Genomic DNA, 20861 nt, shown 5'->3' on the forward strand with positions numbered 1-20861 from the left:
CAACCATCATCTGAAGTGTTGATAATTAAACTCACAGTAGGTCTCAATTAACTTTGGCCCACACCCACTTTAGACAATATGATGAATACCTTCAGGAGTTATCTTTAACTGTGTGCTGTTTTTTCAGGCAGCTGTTATAAGTGGCGAGGGACTATTATTGTGTTTTATTTGCTCTTCTTCTTCATTAAAATTTAAGTTGCTGAGAGATGAATCAAAACTGACACAATGACCCCATGACTTAATTATATATTACTACCATTATCAGCAACTGCTGAACTCAAACTTTTTGTTTCTGTGTGATGACGTCTGAATAACCTTCACATCTGATAACGTGGCTTCAAGTCGGTCATCAATCATTTCAAGTATTTCTTTTGAGTATTTCTACATTTAAAAAACAGTTTGACATTTTGGAAAACACGCTTATTCGCTGTCCAGAAGTTAGATGACAAGATCAATGCCACTTTCATATCTGTCAAATATAGGACAGTGTTTCCCTTATGTACATTTTGGAGCAGCGCACCACTGCTGCAAGATTATTGCCACCGCTGCAATGTCTTGAAGTTGTAACTACACAACTTTACAGAGGGCTTTTAATTTGAAACGACATCCAGCTGAGGTGCGCGAGAAAGAGACAAAGAGGGAGGAAAATAGATTTAACTAGCTTACATTAAGCTATACAGATTCTTATTACCTAATGATATTCACTCTGACCGCTGGGGTAAGAGTGTTCGTTTTTTGTGTTTGCCACACACAGACTTTACTTGGTCAGGCTGCCCAGATATAATAACTGCCACCAAATTATATTCAGTTTTTTCATCCATGCAAGAGAATGACGCCATCGACAAGCTCCCCTCGCTCTACTCCTCCTCACCCTTCAACAAAGGAAACAGACATTTGTGAAAGTGTGAAATACAAACAACACGAGCGTATATAAACAGAGGAACTGTGATTTTGCTGTTAGAAATACACATATACAGATAATTAAAAAATAACTTAGAATAAAATAGAAAATTGTATATGTAAATATAAATACAAATGAGAACAGTGAACTATATTAACCTTGCAACAATTTGTTCTTGTGTTTATATTTGTTCTGAATGTATGTACAGTAAGTGTCTGTGTGTATGTACAGAGATCAGCACAGTGCAAATGGTCAGTGCAGGAATACACGTACGTTAGAAAATATTAAATAATAGATAAAGATCAATCATGAGCAGTTAATTAAACTGACTGCTTGTTTATTTTACTGTTCTAGTGACAAATACATGCATCTTTATCCTTTATTTGACTAGTCAAGAATCAACAAACACCTCATCCAGAGGTCATTTAACAGTTAAAACAAGCTAATGTAAAAGATGTTATTCTCTTGAATCAAGATATTTCATGGAGGAAAATAAAGCTCTGGAAAATATGCAAGGAAAAAAATCAGTGTTGGCCAAGAATCACACAGTTAAATTGTAATCAGATGTAAATCCACTCCAGCAAGAAAAGATGAGCGTTTATTCAGAAGTGGTGCTGATGAAGCCAGGCAGCAAAGCGTGAGTTCAGCCTTCACAACAACGGCCATGTGAAGTTGTTTGTCCGAGGCAAAGACGCAAAACCAGGCAGCGAGCTCTCCTGATGAGTGCACCCAGTTTAAATCCACAGTCCTTGTCTCTCTTCATCTTTTCTCTCCATGCTCTCATAAATGCATAACCTGAGTTGTGTTTGAAAAAATTAAATGCGATCAAATAGGATATGTATCATTATCACTAAAAATGATGAATTAAAATAACGTGACAGAATTTTTACAACCCTGTCCGGACAACAAGAAAGTCTACAGCAACCTCTGAGAGAGTCGTTCTCTGGTATCACGTTAGAAGACTCAGACACAGACCAGGTAAAGCAACTTCTTTTCTCCTTATTGTGCAATTGTTCTCAGACTTTCGTAGTAGCTTCAAATATTATGAGACAAAGCAGCAACTACACAGCAGTGTCAGCCAGGAGTGTATTCAGCAGACGTAACCTCACCTCTGTCTTCTAACTACAGCAGAGCTGGTCATCCCCGTCCCCAGAGTAAACAGAGAGATTTTTCGACAGATTTTTCAATGAACAGGGTAAGTGAAGTTTATCTTTCAGCATTAAATTTATTTTGCATATAATTTCTATGTAGTTCATGTAAAGCTAAGTGTCTTTCATCTGTTTTTCAGGTCAAAGCTGATTTGAGAAACAGACTGAAAGGGGAGCAGCGATAAATGGACCAGCACCAGAGGCGTTCCCATGTGCCCAGGCAGTAGAGCTCTTCTTTGAAAAACCCAGAAAGACAAAGCCCTCTGACAAACAGAGCCACCTTTGTACACACTAAAGAGTGTTTTATTCTTAATTGTTTTTACGTTGTCTTACTCTTCCCATGTCGGTAAATGGAGGGGAGGGTTGGCGGGGTGGTGTTGAATCTGTGATATTTATTATATAAAATAAAAAAAATCTAAATATTGTGTTAAAGGTCAAACATATTTGTTGTTTGTCACATTTCGTAGACCAGCAGGTAATTAGTATAGTATATTTCAGACCTGTGGGAAACATAAGCTTTTGTACCAGTTAAACAAATGAGATAATGTCTAAATGAATTAGCTTTAGAGTTGCTGGTAGACAGATTATGTTTCCTTCAGACAGAGTCAGGACAGCTGTTTCCCCTGTGTGCCAAGCTAAGATAACCAGGCTTTAACTCATCACATCCATCTTTGAAAGCGAATAAACATATCTTGAAATATTCATCACTAAAGGCAACAATCAAAGATAGTGTATAGTGTAACACTCAAAAAACTCTAACTGCTTCAATATGACAGTGTGAGTTTAATCACATTTCACTGACAGTGACCAAATAACCCACGAACTGTCACCTTGTTCTATCAGAGTCCCGCCCACTTCAAATCTGAAATGTGACATAATCAAAATTGTATTTTCATTTGTTCATTTGTAAAATATTAAAGAAAGCTCTTTTTCCTCAATGAAATCTTTATTCCAAGAAGAAATTATAGTCCAACAACATTCCTCTTAAACAAGGCAGTTAAAGTTTAACTGTTTAACTGTTAAACAGAACAAAACAGATACGCGACACTCCTAATGGCAGCGGAGCCCGAGTCTCTGAGCCAAACCTCCTCACAAATAACAAGCCAAAGCTACGGCGCTTATCCACGGCATTGCAATGTTTATAATGAGCTTGGTTATTTTTTAGCTCGAAATGTTTCTTCATGTTTACCTGCGATGATTACCTGCGTGTTCATTTTTCTTTGTTGAAAATTTAAATTGCGCCTCGGATGCCACGTAGTGAAATTCATTGCATTGCTTCAAGACACACTACACAACACAACACAACCTCGTTGATACGCACGTTAGATCAATCAGATCCCACGCGATCCACAAATTTCTTAATGATCAATTATCGATCATCGATTAATCATGCCCACCCCTAGTTCTAACTAACTATGGGGAATACAGTGTGTTTATGTAGGATCCAGGTACTTATAGTAAGGAACTGATTGAGAAAATAAGTTCTCAGGGTCTGTAAATTTGTCTTTTAAATCACATATGCCTCAACCGTCAGTTCAGCAGTGGAGGAAATACTGCAAACACATCAGTCACAAACTGAAAGGAAAAGACAAACAAACTTTTTGGGCCAAACTCAACTCGTCAAGTTCAGTGCTGCTAGTGCTTTTCAGGCCAGAGAGACAGGACACAAGCAGCAAGGGTTGGGAAGTCAACACCAGCATCACTTTCATGTTGCGCCTCTAGTGGCCAACATGTGGAGAGCCACTTCTGATTATAGCTGTACACACATACTAGATTATTGATTAAGGAGTAGGGGACACAAAGCCTTTGTATCCAAATAATTAATCATAGCAGATCTTAAAAGTAGTGTCACATTTATCATGCAACTCTTGCTTGTTTGTGTTATTTAATTCAGTCCACAGACTGATGAAAACAAGCGTGTTTTTGTTGAATCATTCAGTTGGAGACTATCTATTTAGCAGTTTCAGGTTCAGCCAAGACAGAGCCTCAAGTCCAGAACAATGTTTGAAATGGACCCGAGATTCTCCTTCCTGGAAATTAGATCAGGCTATTTCCAGCAAAGGTCTTTGGTGAATTTAAATCAGATTTAATGAGACACATTGCTTAACCAGTGGGAGTGCTGGTGCAGTTTAGCCCCAGAAGGATATGATATGATAAGATACTTTTAACAAGCTCTTAATTTCCTGGTGTTTTCTAACGTTATGTATGACTGTGTTGAAATCACTTGCTTCACTGTAAGAGCTTTATAGCAGGTAACAGTTGAGGCCTGAAACTGACTGATATCTTAAATAATATATGTCAGTACACTGATTGATTATTAATCAAAACATTCCAGCTTTAATTACTTACTTAATGCCTTATTATCATTGCTTACAATGGCTGGATTAGCAACCAGGCAAAGCAGGGAACTGCCCCAGGGCCCCAGACCATTACCTAGGTTCTGAGCCTGGGGTTGAGATAAATCATAAATAAACTAATTTTATGTAATATTTTTGTTACATGGAATAACTTTTTGTTCTTTGATACTGGACATTTTTTTGTTGTGGAGAAACTGTTGTCAACTGGAATTTAGTTTCTAATCATTTGATCAACAAACAAAAGCCAAATAATAACTGAAACAATACATTGGCACCTGTATTAATGTGCAATGTGTAAATGGGAGATCAATAGGGCCTTCAGATCATTTTTGCCCCGGACCTCCCCTTACAAGTTAATCCAACCCTGTTGTTTACATTCCTCTTCATTTACTTTGCTCGCTGCCTTGGGATTACATTAGATGATTTAATCTATTTAAAACATGTTACTCAGTGGAACACCCACACAAACACAAATTCACTACAGCACTTATTTGTTATGACTTGTCAACATCAGTGAATACAAAGCTGCTATGTAACACACAGCGCATAGTAACACAGACACATTTACAGATGTGATAACAGCAGCTGCAGGTAGTTGATGAACAGTTTTTCCGAATTGTATTTACAGAACATCCTATACAATGTCAACGTAGCATCAGAATAGTTACATGGTCTACAGTGCTTGTCAGCTGCCGCATGCACATGTTTTAAACAGTGCATAATCAGAAATTGGATTCTGGGTTGGACTGCTGGAGCTTGTCCTGGTGTTCTTGGTGTTTTGTAGAGCACCACTGCCGGTGAATGACAGTTACTGTGCATGAAGCTGTAAAGTGAGGAAAGTCAAGTTTGACCAGAATCCATCAACATAATGGAAAAACTGGGAAAAAAGGGGGTGTGGTTGAAAATATCCAGAATTAAACGTTTCTTTTTAGTGAGTTAGTTGACAGACGACAACACTACCTTTGCAGACTGAACACCCCACCAAGCTCTTCTCTCAACTAAAACTCTTGTTACAAAACAAAACATTTAAACTTAAGATTTAAGATGTTTTGTTCCTCTCTGAAACACAGTTCATCATGGTGAGAAAAGAGTATAAGATTGTCCTTCACTCCCACTGGGGCCGACTGATAAAACTTTTTTTCCTCAATGTAATCTTTATCATCTCACTCGGGCCTATTTAAGTAAAGCACAAAATGCTGTGTAAGGTTTTAGAAAATATTCCCCTCAGACTCAGTCAGAGGGATCTCACTGTACAGAGAATTATATACAGTCCTGCATATTGGAGAATAAATCTTATCAGTTTCAAAGGCCAGTCAAATGTTATACTTTGCTCTGAAGTTTAACTTTGCTCACACGGTTACTATTAAAAGTTATTTTATTGTGAAGTTGGAGATCTACACAAAATGACATCCTGCTCGAGATGTTGCCATGTCATCTGGAGGTGTGAGAGCCTGTCTGTTCCATCTCACAACACTCCCCTCATGCTCCCGCCGCCGCCACTGCAGCTAACTGACTTTACAGGGACATTTTAGCCCCACACATCATCGACCTCATGACAGCGGGAGAGAGCGAAAGTGGGGGAGAGGGACACCAAATGTCCTGTATGTCATTTTCAGTCTTCAATTCCTCCCAGCCCGTTACTATGGAAACTGTGAGTTGAGGCGAGTTGAAGACTAAAAATGCTGTACAGATACAAGTAGCAGCTGGTGTGCATTTGTCCCATCTACAACCAGCAGCGATCACAGCCAAGAGACCTGGCGATGGGTGAGTTTACTCTGAATGGTCTTTTCTTCTCATGTGAAAACACGGGTTGTTCTGTAAGTCCGCTGTCAGTGCACCAGAGCTTCGCTGCAAAAACTGATACAAAAGTGGAGCCATTATTGTTGCCCCATAAACTGTGAGTCCATTTCCAATTTCTCAGGTAACTACAAACTAAAGTTCACTGCTTCTTGTTTCCACACACACACACACACACACACACACACACACATACACACACACACACACCTCAGTGTTAGGAAATAGACAGCCAAATATTTTGGATGGGTCATGAGGTTAATGGAGCAGAGTTTGCCAGCGCCTTCATTGCTTTTGAGCTGCACACAGCAGTAGAGAACATTGTGCATACATAAACTCATGTAAATGGGAGAGGATTTCAGCACTAAAGGAACAGTTCAACATTTTGGGAAATACTATCATTTGTTTTCTTGCCGAGTAACTCAAGTAACTCTTGCTAACAAATGAATAAGCGTATATTTCCCAAAATGTCAAACTATTCCTATAAGGTAACTTAACGATAATTACAACCACTGCTGCAAAGTGAGTCACATTTCACCAAGCACCACTCACAAGTAATTGTTTGCTATGAGACAACACGAGCCACCCAGCAGTGCCTCAAAAGAGCAACTCATCTCTTAATAAACTGCAGGAGCATCATTCCAAAAGACTCTGTAATTACTTTCTGTCAAGAGGAACAGATTCAAGCAGTGAAAGTATGGCACACAAGCTGACAGGTAGTGTCATTTCAGCATCTTCCCATTTCAGTGTTGAGAACTGATTCATCATGACTGACAGTTTGACATTGCCTGTGATTTCCTGTGTGATCTACTCCAAATAACTGGCTTGGTTAAAGTCTATTTCTTATGTGCATTTTTACTTCTTTCAAACATACTCTTTTCACTCAGGCTGATTCCAAGATTTGAGAACTACACTTCATCATTTATGAGGGTCCCAAAGCAAAACTGGAGTCTGTCTCCAGGTATGGTCAGCTACTGATCGATACTTGAAGTTTTACTTGAATTATAGTTTAGCAGGAAACAACAGACTGCCACACTCTACATGATCTCTCAGTTCTCTCAGTGTACATGTGCTGAATGGTAAATCATATGATACAACTGTAAGCTGATGCAATGGTTCAAAACACTGTAGTAAGGATTGTGCACAGTATAAGTTGTGTTATGTTGCTTGGTCTCTTTACAGTTGGGCCTGCTGTTTATGCAGGAGCCAGTTTTGTGTTTTGCATTTAAATATTAATTAACTAATGGCCCTTACATAACTAAAATAATTAAAACAGAAATTTTAGCTGATTGGGGGAATCTCCAGCTTCAGTCTGTTTTCGAATGATGGATGTTCTTGTAAAAATGTATTTGTTTTGGCAAGCAGGACATATTGTATGTGGTTCTGGAGGATGGCTGTTATGTTGCTATAACTCTTTTAAAAATGTTGTTTTGTTGTGTGGCGGTATTGTTTTTTGACATTCTGATTATATTAGAGTAAAACAAGAAGTATTAAAAAGGGTTGAGGGTTTCAAAATGAGATGAAATCAACCATATTTGCCAGTAGTAACAGGAAGCCAAACTATTTTTCAATTCTCTATTACTGTTCTTAAGGGTGATCAACATTTTTCACTTTATGGTAATTGTAATCATGTTTTTCTTCATACTCACGTGACAGTCTGGCCAGTTTATAAACTAGTTTTCAGAACTTAAATCACCGTTTGACCTAAATGGGAAATGCATTTGTGACATGATTTTAGGAGCCTTTAGGCTGACTTACCTCATAGTTGTACAGAATTATATTGTCTTTATATGATCATCTTTTTAATTGGAAAATTCAAATAGCACCATACTTTGATTTACCCCTTTGGCAGATAATACTGTGTATGTGCTATTGTCTGTGTTGTTACACTACTTTCATGTCCTACTTATAAAAACTCTCAGAAGAGATGCACATGTTTTTAGTGAGCTTCAAAGAAACACAGGGTTGAATGAGTGGACTCTAACTGAAACAACAGGCTGACCTGTAATGTTGTGGCTGTAAGAGTACCACTTATCTCAATGTCACTGTGTTTGAGTCAGTCTAGCAGCATTTGTTTTAAGTCATAATAAAGTTCTGGCACCGGTCACAGCAGATGGAGAGACCACCAATATTAAGCAAATTTTTTTCTCTCTATTGCTTCATTTCTGCCTCCCAGGTGACCCTGTTAGATACTTCACTTTATTTTTATTTTATTACCTGAGAAATTTAACACAGTTTCAAGCCAAAATTGGCTCTTAAAGGGCCAGTATATAGGATTTAGTGGTATCTAGTAGTGAGATTGCAGATTGCAGCCGACTGAATGAACCTCCCCTCACCCCTCCCCTTCCATAGCTATAGGAGAACCTAAGGAAGCCTTCAGGTAAAGTTAAAAAAAAAAAAGAAAAAGAAAGAGAAAAGCCCTCTCTAGAGCCAGCAATTCATTTGTCCGTTCTAGTCTAAAGTAGAAACATGGCGGTGCAACATGGTGGGTTCTACAGAATAGGATCCGGTCCCTATGTCTATGTGAAGGGTTCGTTCTACAATAACAAAAACAAAATAATTCTTAGTGTCAGGTAGTTACACACTAATGAAAATATAGTTCATATTTAAGGTCTGCCAACAGATTCCCCTAAACCCTACACTCTGGTCCTTTAATCAAGCACACATATATTAAATGCAAGAACACGGGGCAATTTTGGCTTGAAACTTTCAGGGCTGTGAGTCCTTGGCAGGCAGAAATGACACTTATAGTCTTCTGGGCTTTATGAAATGAACAACTGCTTAATTCTCTGCTGTAGCCTACAGGTATTGTGGCTCACTACTGTGGCTGCATGTAGGAATGATCAGGGTGTGCACATCTTCTTGGCCCAATTCCCTCGCATTCAAAGACTCAACACGGCATTGTTTGAGACACAGATCAGGGACAGTTACTCCCACAACACTAAGAATTGTTCAAATGAGAACTAACAGGCTTGGCAGAACCTCATAGACAACAGTTAAAGAGAGACGTCTCAATTGTTCAGTGTTACAGTGACAGCATATGATATGGTCTCCTGAAGATGCATACAGCAACACTCAGCCTATGTACTAATGTTAAGTAAAAAAAAAAAAAAAAAAACTTTAAGTTCTACAGTTTGCACAGAATAGCACTTTCCATGACACAGATATTTTCAAAAAACTTTCAAGGATATCAAGGACTGTGGGAATCTTGCATGATGTGACAGGGAAGAGAATCATCAGCAACTTTAAACATAAATCTGGAATAGATGTGTTTGCTGAAGAACAGACTGTTTGAGGCGACTCAACTGTGAGGAAGCATCTGATCTGTTACGTCAATGGTTCGCGGGAATGAGCTGTTGCAGAAAATCCAAACCGTGGAACTTGAAAGTTCCAGCGACTGATCGCGGTGTGAGGAAATGATTGATACGCACAATATAAACACAGCGCAGCCTTTTGCTGAATTGAGAACGTGCCAGGAAATCCTGAGAGGAAATCAGATGATTGTCATTCTGTTGGAATGTTTCTGTGCGACAGTCATTATTTTTCTGACTCGAGCTCTCAGATCTATTACTTTTTTCTTTTTTTTTTATTACGCTGTATGGTCTGCAGGATGCTTCACAACACTGAGGAGTTTACTAGATCAAATTAAATCACAATTGTCAAATGAAGTAGTTGGTTATCTGCTGATGCCTATAAAAGAAGCTGAATGCTTCCTGCCATTGGCTTATTCCATTTAGATCCCTTAAAGTGCATTAAGTATAATGTACTGAAGTGACTGACTGTCTGCAATTGTTCTCAGGCTGTGGCGAGACCACTGCAAAGTTTTCATTATTAGTATCACAAAGACCTCAATTAAAGGAGTAGGGTCAATTCATTTTTTGCATCCAGCTCTGTAGTCTGGATATTGAATATGAAAAATTGACGACCTTATATTTTTCAGATTATATTGAACTTCTATACAACAAATAAAACTGATGTCTCCTCTTGCAAAGCCAATGTCAGTGAACTGCTGATGAAATTCTCTGTCTGCACAGTCACGCAGACACAAAAACACCTGGATTCAAGCAGGCGTCCCCCGCTTAAAAAATAACATAAATAAGGGAATGAAGGCCGTATTGTCTGAGATGAAGCCTGACATTCAACCATCTTGTTGTCATCCTCTACCCATACAGCATCAGCCCAGATCATAGAAAAGCATCACCCAAACCCGATGTTACCAGTATGAGATGACCCCCTGCGAGTCACCTCCAACCTTCTCGCTCCGAAATACTATCAGTGCATCTCACTCCTTCCATCTCCCTGTCATGCTTTATCTATTTATCTGTCATTGCTTTCACCTTTCCCTTGACCTTAGCCTTGATGCCTCTGTCTTAACTAACTTCATCCTCTACCACTTGCCTGTTGTCTCCATCTCCCTCTCTTCCATCTTTTGAGTGCTCTTCAGTGTGCTGGTTGGACAGCTGAGGGGAGCGGGGAGTGTGCATCAGCACTAGAGAGGTGCTGATCGTCTCATTCCCTTACATCTCGTCGCTAGCCTTCACTCTTAGATGACCTATAGGTTACAGACACACTGAGAAAAGGGGACGAATATATTGCTCATAGTTACATCGTGAGGAGAATTTTTATTTATGTCCTGAGGCATCTCTCGCTCTCCCTCTCCACATCTCTTCATACCCAGCAAGCCTTTGACGGACAGTGATGGGCAGGAGAATATCAATGTCGAATCAATGGCTACGAAATTCTATGACATGAGTTTGTGATGTGGTAAAAAATTCATATTTGAGAGATTAAACTGAGAAATACTTAGGTCCACAGTTTAAGAGTACAGCTGGCAATGTACTTTATTTTTGTGACTGTTTACAAATCCCATGAGAGGACTAAAGCCAACAATGTGTAAGTCGATCTATCAATACTTTTCGACTTCCTCAGCCTGTAAATGGGCTCAGTCCCAAGCCAATTTATTCTTATGAAAGATATAAATCTTAAACCAATAAAAAAAAACAATAGAGAAAATAATTTCTCAAAACTGCAGAGCCTAAAAAAGCAGTAAATGGCGCATTTGTTGGGGACTATTTTCTTCTGTGGATTTCGTGCACTAGCATGTCTTCACAGGATCAGGGTGGAGAATGTGGAACTGACTCAAAATAAACCACAGTGCCCACGGTCATTCTAATTAAGGAACATGGTTCATTTATGGTTCTTTTCAATAGATTTTGGATAACAGTAGAACTCTATGGCACAGAGAAATAAGATACATCAGGCTTTGGCTTAGTGGGATCATTTCATTATCGCTCTTTTATAGGGTTTGTTGACAGTAAGAAAAATACAGGCCTGACTTATTCTTTAACAAGAGGATGCTGGGAGCTGTTACATTAGATCTATTATTGCTATTGGTATTATATTGGTAGTGTTTTTCAGCACTCCCACACATCAACATCACATCCCTTTATTGCTACAGTTTTCAGGGCACCTTCACGTTAAGATGCATAAACTTAATTCAATTCATGACTTTTAATTGTATCAGATATAAACGTATCTGTATCTCTAATCTATGTACATATTTTTTGTGTCCTTTTTTCACTTTTTCAATATGTCAACATATGATATTGTTAAGTATATAATATGTATATTATATAGTTGGATTGCTTTCAATGTGTGTATTTGACTTCACTCTAACCAGATGCTGTGAAAGAAATTCATCATATTTTGCACCCTGTGAGAAAATGTAGTAGACTATAAGTATACATGACATTCAAAGTATACTAAGTATACTACGTTTACTCAAGAGTGGCATCAGACCACATTAACAGGAGTCCCGGAAGAAGACTTGAAAATGGTCTAAATTATGGTCTAGTGCCTCTGTGTTGTGAATATATCTTGGATGTGGCTGGAAATGCCTGGAATTTAAAGTATAGCCAAATACCCTGAATGCATTGTTATGCTTTCAACCTGCTGCTGGGGTCCTCAATTATTCAGAATCCTCCTATCTGTCCATCAGCAGCTGTGGCTCTGTGTTGGTGTAGAGGTTGGTGTAATACAGGACGATCTGCATGAAATCATAATCCCGAGACTTCCATCCTGGTTCCCGGATTGAAAAATGTATCCAGGTGTCCATTCACTATTTATTAGACCCTGACAGATGGTGTATAGATTTCAGTGCCTTTCCTCTGTAGCTTGGAGACAGCCCGCCCTTTCTTTGCACAAAATATTTTGCCAGTTAGAATACAGTATGTGTAGTATTTGTGGAGGTGTAGACTTATAATGGTTTATGTGGAATCACCGAGACAATGTTATCAGTTTGAGGAAATGTGTTTATGGTAATATCTCTGGCCATCTGGTCTAGGGCTGAACAATTAATCGAAAGGTTATCATAATGCTGCGATATAAAAATCTCATGAGCTACAATTTTTTGATAAAAAGGTTATGTGTCTCACAACATACCATTATAAATGAATGCATTGTGGTGCTACAGAGATGCTCCAGCCAACAATTCAATTCTCCAGACATAAGGGAACAAGCTTGTTTGGTACAGACCCCAGATGATGTATGTAGCCAGACCTTTACATTGTTACACACAGCAGCTATCATCACACTAAACTAATACGCCAGGGTGAACAAGGGTACGTATTCAAAGTTACTCTGAACTCTGTAGCCAAGACTTCAGCCAGAGAAAAATGTTGAATATTAACTTAGGAATGTTCAGAGCCGCTGTTTTAAAATTGATCTCTTTCTGGTATTGTGAAGTTTAGGTAAGGATGACTTTGACTTTGTCAAAGAGAACTGTAGTTAAGTTTAGGCAAATAAAACACTTGCTTAGGTAGAAATCATTTAAGTTATTAGAGGGGCAAATGTTACTTGCAGCTCTGTGAGACAAGCTGCAGTCTCCTGAATTAAAGGACTTATTTGTAAGTTTTGATATTGTGAGTTCAGCATCAAATTGCATTCTTTTATTCACTAAGAGCTTTTTTCTCCAGTGGTGAAAAGCAATGGCATTGTTAACTCTTGTCTCCGTCACGACTTTTCCTCTACTGAAGTTAGCACGCTAACCAGCTAGCCCCAGCCCGTCTCATCACTTTCTGATAGCGACTCACTGTAGACTCAAATCAGCCCTGAAGACATAGCGTTGCTCAGAGGGCATATAATAACCACTTGTCTTGTAAACGGCCGAATGATGGCCGAAGCTCTTGTCAAGCACAATCAGCACCACCCACTCCCAGCAAGAAACCACTTTTGGCGGCAGAGAAAACTTCCAAAGTCCCCCTTTAAAGTTAGTTGCGCTGTATGTCCAACCACAAACTGGGATATTAGGCTGCTGTAACAGGCATAGTGAGCTTCACCACTTTCCTCTGCACGTTCAACACACTTGGAACAAAAGTTTGCTTCTAGCTGCAGTCACATCAAGTACCAGGGCATTTCTGATAATAGGTTACGAGTAATTCAGTCAATAGACTCTTATAAGAGGGCACTGAGAACGACTGGAACATTGTGGGGCAAAGTGCTGACTGTCTTTTTATGATTGTGGCTGACCACATTTTTCTCACAGAAAAATTGCTGACACAAACAAGTTACAACAATGTGAAAGGCCAAAACAGAAGTTGGTCATAAGAAAGCAGTGATTCTAATAAGCAGGTCAATGGGTTTAAACCTCACATCACCACCGAAAGGCAAAGGTTTTTATGAGATGGGCTGAGTACATGTGCTACACACCACAATGTTTCATATCATCAGTGGAACCATTAATGGCATTCTCCCCTGACAGAGCTGCACAAAAGTAATGGTGCAACTCTCTGCCCCATCATGTCTCACCAGAAAACTGGTGCAGTAGCCAAGAAGGGGCCCACTCTGAGTGGCAGAGGAACAGGACCTCTATCTTTGTTTTCTGTTTTTCAGTGGATTGAAACAACACAAATGCTGAGTGACATAGTAGGACTCTTCTTCTTTCCCATTACAGCATCTTATGTGACACAGACATAGAGAGACATCTAACAGGTCCTCACTGTCTCATCTCCAAAGGGTCATTATGTCTCGGCACAGATGCTTCATAGCAACATGAAGAACCAACGAGACACTGATAGCTGCTGCCACTTCACCACCAACCACTGGGTACTTACTATGCAGACACAGCACAAGAGCTCCTGTTTCACTGGTGGTGAAGGGTGCCTCACTTTCAATATTCAGCCTGTCATTGTAAGGCTTCACTGGGCTTCATCTATGTGGACAACTGAACAGGAAGTAGCGAGGTTAGAGGCTTCAGTGACATCATGTGAAAGATCCATAAAGCCCCCCTCTCTCTTCTGTCTGCAGACATAGCATAGCAGGGTAAAGGCACAGTGTGCAGTTGAAGTTGTATGGTTGAAACAAATATTTGCAGGAAACACCTACGTTAGCTCAGTGGGCAAAAAAAAAAAATCATACCTCATCCACTTTGTACATTGCTGGCAATGTAGATTACAGTGCAGTATTCCACACAGAATATTGGTCAACTCTGTGGGGCAGGATAGATGGTATTAGGCTACTCATATCACACACTATTGAGGGATAAGGCCAGAGCTGGGGTAGCAGTGGCATAAAAGTTAAAGAAGCTAGCTTGTGACTGGAAGGTCGCCAGTTTAGTTCCTGGTCCTAGAGTGGTGGAGCGGAAAAGGCAGCACCCTCCACTTCCCTCTTACCAACTTGTCCAAGGTCCTTAACCTGCAAACGGCTCCAGTGGAGGAGCCTGTGGTGGCAACTGTGTGAGCGTGAAGCTGAAAGAGAGAGCTTTCCTCTCAGCAACACTTCCATGATTGAAGCAAGGAGAAAAAGACTTAATTGTAGTCAAAAAACAAATAAATAAATAAATACTTGAATGATTTCCTCTACTGAGTTTAAAGAGACAGGGATCTGGATTCACAGTTGAGTGTGATGGCCTTTGGTCTTTCTGAAAGCTTTGATATTTCTTTCCCCTCTTTTTGCTTCCTCTTTTAGAGGATCTTAGTAAAGCAGCATAACTTTTGGTAGTGGTGGTGCTGCTTTTCCAATGGTTCAACTTCAGCATGCAGCCTAGCTCCTGTTTTGACTGGGACCCTGTTAATGCTTTGTTGGCGTGTAACCCTTAACACGGAAGATTTAAAATCACCACATAGCTCATCATGTGGTGACATATGAAATGACCCTATTTTCTGTGCCCTAAATTTTCAACAGCCAGTATACATTTAACTTTTATATTAATACAAGTAACAGCCTTTACTCCAAACTTTTAAATTTTAAACAAGCCTAACAAAAGAGCCCTCTCACAGAAAATTGCACTTTAAAATTATCAAGCAAATCATGGTGGTTAGTTTACCCAAGAGAAAATAATGAAAAAAATGTTGTTCTGTCTTAGTCTCTTTCTCTCTCATCCTCAACTTGCCACTCTTTATATGCAGACATTAACAAAATCCCTTATCCAAATGAAAATGCAGTAATAGCTCGCACTCATGATTGAGAATGTAATTAGTTAAATATATAATGGTATAATAATATAATTTAGAAACCTTACAAATAATTAGTGTCACTTGGGATATTGTTCCTCATGAAAAGGAAGGCAACACAATAGCCTCAGTGACAGGGTAGTACTGTGGGAGGCAGAAAAGGGCAGATAGAGAGAGAAAAGTAAATTAACTTCCTATAGAAGCAGCAACTTGAATCAAATACATTTTTGGGCAAAATGTCTGTTACATTTACATTTATTATATTCAGCCAAGCTCTCGCAACATATTACAGCATTACTCCTCTTGTCTTTACAGTTTCATCCTTTGCGGTCACCCGTTTAGTTCTGTAGTACATTTCTGATCATGTGTTTGTGTTGTATGCTCGCCCCAGTTTTACAGATGCTTCCAAGGCCTTCTGCATTGTGACACTCCTCAACGAGGCTCCAGCTTAAAGAGCTCCTCCAAGGTCGTCACCAAGGCCATGAGAGGTCAAACACTCAACGGTCCCCGACGTACCAATGACTTCCTATTTATGGTAGCATCCCTGGGTCAACCAGCCACCACACTGCCCCAGCTGGGTGCCTCCTGTGAACCCACAAACGACATCACTAAAGCCCCTTCTTCAGAGATCAAACCTGTCGTAGTATCACTGGTGGCCCACTTTGATGGCTGATGATCGAGGGATTTTTTATGGTTATATCCAATGTCCCCAGACAGGAAGTCATGAATAATGAGAGAGGTGGTGTTACTGAAGCTTAGAGAGCAGCAGTCCAAGTGGACTGCCAGCACAAGTGGATTTAACACGGCTGTTAACATCAACTCTGCACCGACGAGTAAAGATGATGGACCTGTTACAAAGGGATATCTTAAGACTGCCTCCGGACAATCTGAGGCGGTCAACCTGCAGCTGATGGGAGTGTTTCTCTGCAGAAAAAGAAAGAATACATCTGTCTTGCTAAGAGTGAGCATTTGAAGGATGCTCTTGTCAGGATTTTTGGAGGAAGCACTGTAAGACTGTTATGGTAATACAAAATGTATTGATTGGTTACTGAATGTGGTTACAAAGTGAGGTTGAGAAACACATGTTGTTTATAACCCCATGCATTTTGAAGTCTTTCCTAGAGTAGACAAGATTGAAAAAAGAAAAAAGAAAAAAAAGAAAAGAAAAAACTGAGTAGGCAGAGTAATGAGAATGTACTGGTAATGATTTTAAACTAAACTTTTGCTTTGATCCCCTTTCACTAAATTGCATTTCAATAATCACTTTGAAATGCATAAGTGGTTTTTAATTAAGTGGTTTAATAAGTGGTTTGTTGTACATGTAGCATTGCTAGCATGCTAGCGACAGTCACATATATTTTTCGGGGATAGTGACTTTATGGTCAAAGAAATAGGTGCATGTTGAAGAGTTACTGTATAGTTCCTTCAATAATGACTCTGCATGCAAACTGTTGCAGTTTAATGTGCAAATGAGGTCGAAGAAATGCAATGTCTGGTAATGTTCAGAGGATAGGCAAAGGCACAAATCTTGGCAATGGGTGCCTCCCTGAGCCGATTTCTTCATGGTTTTCAATTACACATTTCCACATGTACATACAGCTGTGAAATCTTTTGTTGTTGTTGTCCTGGATTTGGTCAAACCCAAAGTGCAGGGTGTCCCGTGTATTTAAAAGTGATTGAGGTCACAGGCCCTTTGATGTGACAGAGTGAACCTCAAACATCCTTGAAATTGTCAACAGTTCAGTGCCTTGCTCATGAGCACAGTGCATGTGGACAGGTACCAGCCTCTTCTCATAATATTCAAACTACTTGCTTTCATAAAAGTCACTCTAATGTGTTTAACACTCTCAATAATTCAACTCAATAATTGTCGTCATCTCTGAAAATACAAAAGTACCAACAACTGAAAGAACAATTCTTCTAAAGTTTCCCAGAACATAACAAAGGACTTTATCCGAGGCAACAACATCTGTTAGATGGAATAAGTTTGTTGTGTATATTTTTTTCAATGTGCTCGTCTGCATCTTGTTAAATTTTTTGATAACTGATTTCATACTTTTTCCCTCTTGCAATACAAAGATAAAAGTTTCTGAGAGCAGTGCATCAGTGCTGTGTTGTCAGTGAATGTCTAAACTATAAGTGGTGTGGTACATTTCTGTACTGCATACAATCAGTGTGTGCAATTTTTTTGTAATTCACGTTAAGCACACAACTGTTTTCTATGTGCTGTCGAGATCTTGGATAGATTAATGTACATGAGTTGATACCAAAGCTAAAGGAATTTTAATATCTTTTGAGAAGTGTTGTTCAATAAAAGGTTTTTTTTTTTATCTAAATTGCTGTGCTGTGCTTTCTTTTGATGACGACTTGCTTGAAATAGAGGGTGATCAAAATTAAGGAGGCTTAAGGTGTATTATGCAGGATATGGAAGATTGTCAACCGTAAAGGTATGCAATATGTCAAGTAGCAGGACAGTCATATGTGACTGACCGTTTGTTAAGCTATGATTCGTCAGTTGCTGTTTGGGGGAGGGGCTTAGCAGGCAGTGTGCATGGGACTGTAGTAAAAGTAATGCTCCATATATAAACACTTTGGGGATGGCATCTTTTTTTGATAAATTTTCCAAAACTAAAATTACAGAAGGAAAAGGTGATGAATTGATTAAATGGTGTATTGGTTTGCTCTAAGTTAAAGTGAAAATATTAGCATGTCCAGCTAACTAGCCTATTACCTACACTTGTAATATACGTCCAAGACTAAGTAACATTTTATACTACATTAATTTTGTGTTACAGCTTACAAAAAAAAAACAGTTCTTCCACTATTATCCCACTGTTAATCATGGATGCTACTATAACAGAGTTTAGGGTAACGTTAGCTTGTTTTGGCCTCGTCTTGCTCTTTGTCAGATTTTGGGAACACTCCAGCATCCCCAGCCAAACCCAATACTGACACAGCAAGTCCTCATTCTTCAAGCCATTTCCTTTGTGCAGTTAGAAGTTAAACAGACTGATGAAAAATAAAGCATAAATCTAACTTCTGTCCAGCTTGTCTGACCATAGCTAAGAAGCCAAAAAGAACGAGTCTGACTCTGACTCTTTTCCTCCCGATACTTAAAACATCAGGTTCAACGGTATACTCTGATACAAGAACAATGCAGTTTCTAGATTCCCATCAACTGGTGAAGATACTGTGTTTTTGCTTGAAATACAGCTTCAGCCTCAGATTTTTAGCGTAATGAAGGCATCAAGTGCATATTTAAAGTGAGTCAGCAGGAAACACTACAAAGTCAGAAGTAGAGGGTGTTCTCAACCAACCGAGTTAACATTAGCTAAATGAGGCAGCTGCCTACAGCTGATAAACTCTGCTAGCAACAGATGTCATTTCAACCTGCTTTGGTCTTTTTGTGTCTGAGAATATTGGGTGGTAAACCTGCCACCATTAGAACTGTAAACTGCATTATGTGCCGTGCGAGGAAGGAGCTTGACAAGCTTGACAGGCGGAGAAACAGTATTTGGGAGGGTGGATCAGTGTTCCCACAGAATTAGATTCTATTTGTGGCAGTGGGGGAGGAAGGGTGGGGGAGGAAGGGTGGGTCAATCAGGGTTGATCTAATGTTGTGTTTTGCATGACACCAGTCCTGGTACACACACACAGCACGCTTTCATTGCGCACACAAAGGGGGGGTAGTAAAGCAACAGATAAGCATTGCAAAAAAAATGTTTTGGCCAGTCTGACTATAACTAGACAGATGGGAGGGAGAGAGGGAGAGAGAGAGAGAGAGAGAGAGAGGGGCTGAGCAAATGCTCTACGATGAATCAACATAACAAACACTGCACTAGAGATCTTTTATGTTATTATGAGAAGTGTAAAAATACACACAAATTAGACTGCGTGGCAAAAGAACAGATTCTGGAGAGGTAGAGCCAGGAGAGACGGTCCACTAGTCATTTGATCATGGATGGCATTGTTTTCTATCAGATGAATAAAAAAGAAAAAAGAAAAATGCTAAAAATGGGTCGTTAATATACCTGGGCGGCACACCCAAGTAAAGTCTATGTGTGGGAAACACTGGTGAAGGGAGAATGCAGTGTAATGTTTAAAAAATGTAAATAGTGAACACTTCCATTGGAAAAATAAGGAGAGTTAAATAAAGGGTACCCGGGGTGAACCTAGCAAGCTGCAAATGAAGTTACTGTCTATAATCTAATAGACAGATTCTCCAGGGGGAATATTAAATTTCAGGCTATGTCTTACATCACGATTTTTTTTTCTCCTCACTGAAGACCTTCTGTCGAGATGGAACTACCTCTGAGGACTTAAGCCACCCACGTTTTAGATTCACACTCAGAATCAAAACAAATGTCTTATGACTAACTACCAAAACTGTCCAATAGAACTGTACCAATTTTCTAAAATCAAGAAGATCCATTTTTATCTTTAATCTTTGTACGAAATCTTTTCACCCTGGTTACCTAAAGTACATTCAGCTATGTAAATATTTCATCTTGATACAGCCTGGATAAGAGAAGGTTACACAGAGACGAGAGCAGCCGAGCTCATGAACAGTTTGGTGTTTTTAACCACTGAGCGACAGCAGCTGGAGATTAAAGGGCACCTGGCAAACAGTAGTTACTGAATCATGTGTGATGGATGTCCTGAAATTAAATTATGTGTACTAGAATCACAGGAAATAGTAAATTACTTCAATATGTAATTACAGAATTGTCAACAAATTGAGGTAATTAAGTATCACTAAAACTGTTGTGACATGAAGTTAAAGTAATAAAACACTGGCATTTTGGCAGCGGGTCACTGACCCAGTCATATTTTATTCATGGATACACTATTGGAATAATAAGATCTAATACAATATGGACTATGAGAGAAGTTGCCCTTAAGTAACCTTTGTGTTAGTAGATAACAACCATAAGATTTACAAGAGCTGCACAAACTAACCCATAAGCCTGTTCACTGATGACTGAACTTAAATTGGCAGTGGGACTTCGAATTTTGAACAAATCTCTTCTCAACACTGATTCTAAATCTTATCCAGGCTTCAGTGCACCTTTAGGGATGTTCTGCTAATTGTTTTTGTGTAATGCTTGGTCTTCGGTCTCCGCTGTTTACTATAAAGCCCCTGGTGAGCAGCGATAAGAGACTCCCCAATATCAATGCGGCTGTAAGACGGCATTGTGGTGATGGACTC

General features: G+C 39.3%; 1 protein-coding gene and 1 long non-coding RNA gene across 3 annotated transcripts in view; one reads left to right on the forward strand and one right to left on the reverse strand.

The window, feature by feature from the left end:
- LOC130179372 (vertebrate ancient opsin-like) overlaps positions 1 to 18003 on the forward strand; it is a 57562-nt gene extending 39559 nt beyond the window's left edge. Inside the window, exons 4-6 of one of the 2 annotated variants that reach the window (XM_056392305.1) lie at positions 1783 to 1879; positions 2030 to 2096; positions 2190 to 2887. In XM_056392305.1, coding sequence (XP_056248280.1) covers positions 1783 to 1879; positions 2030 to 2091 — 159 coding nt within the window. In that variant the 3' untranslated portion in view covers positions 2092 to 2096; positions 2190 to 2887. Of the gene's footprint in view, positions 1 to 1782; positions 1880 to 2029; positions 2097 to 2189; positions 2888 to 16043 lie in introns of those variants that run through there. The other variant, XM_056392304.1, reaches the window with a different exon arrangement.
- Positions 1 to 20861, reverse strand: part of LOC130179373 (uncharacterized) — a 92985-nt gene that overhangs the window by 38132 nt on the left and 33992 nt on the right. The window lies entirely within an intron of this gene.

Source organism: Seriola aureovittata, chromosome 12 (genome assembly GCF_021018895.1).
Source record: "Seriola aureovittata isolate HTS-2021-v1 ecotype China chromosome 12, ASM2101889v1, whole genome shotgun sequence".
NCBI classification, from domain to species: Eukaryota; Metazoa; Chordata; class Actinopteri; order Carangiformes; family Carangidae; genus Seriola; species Seriola aureovittata.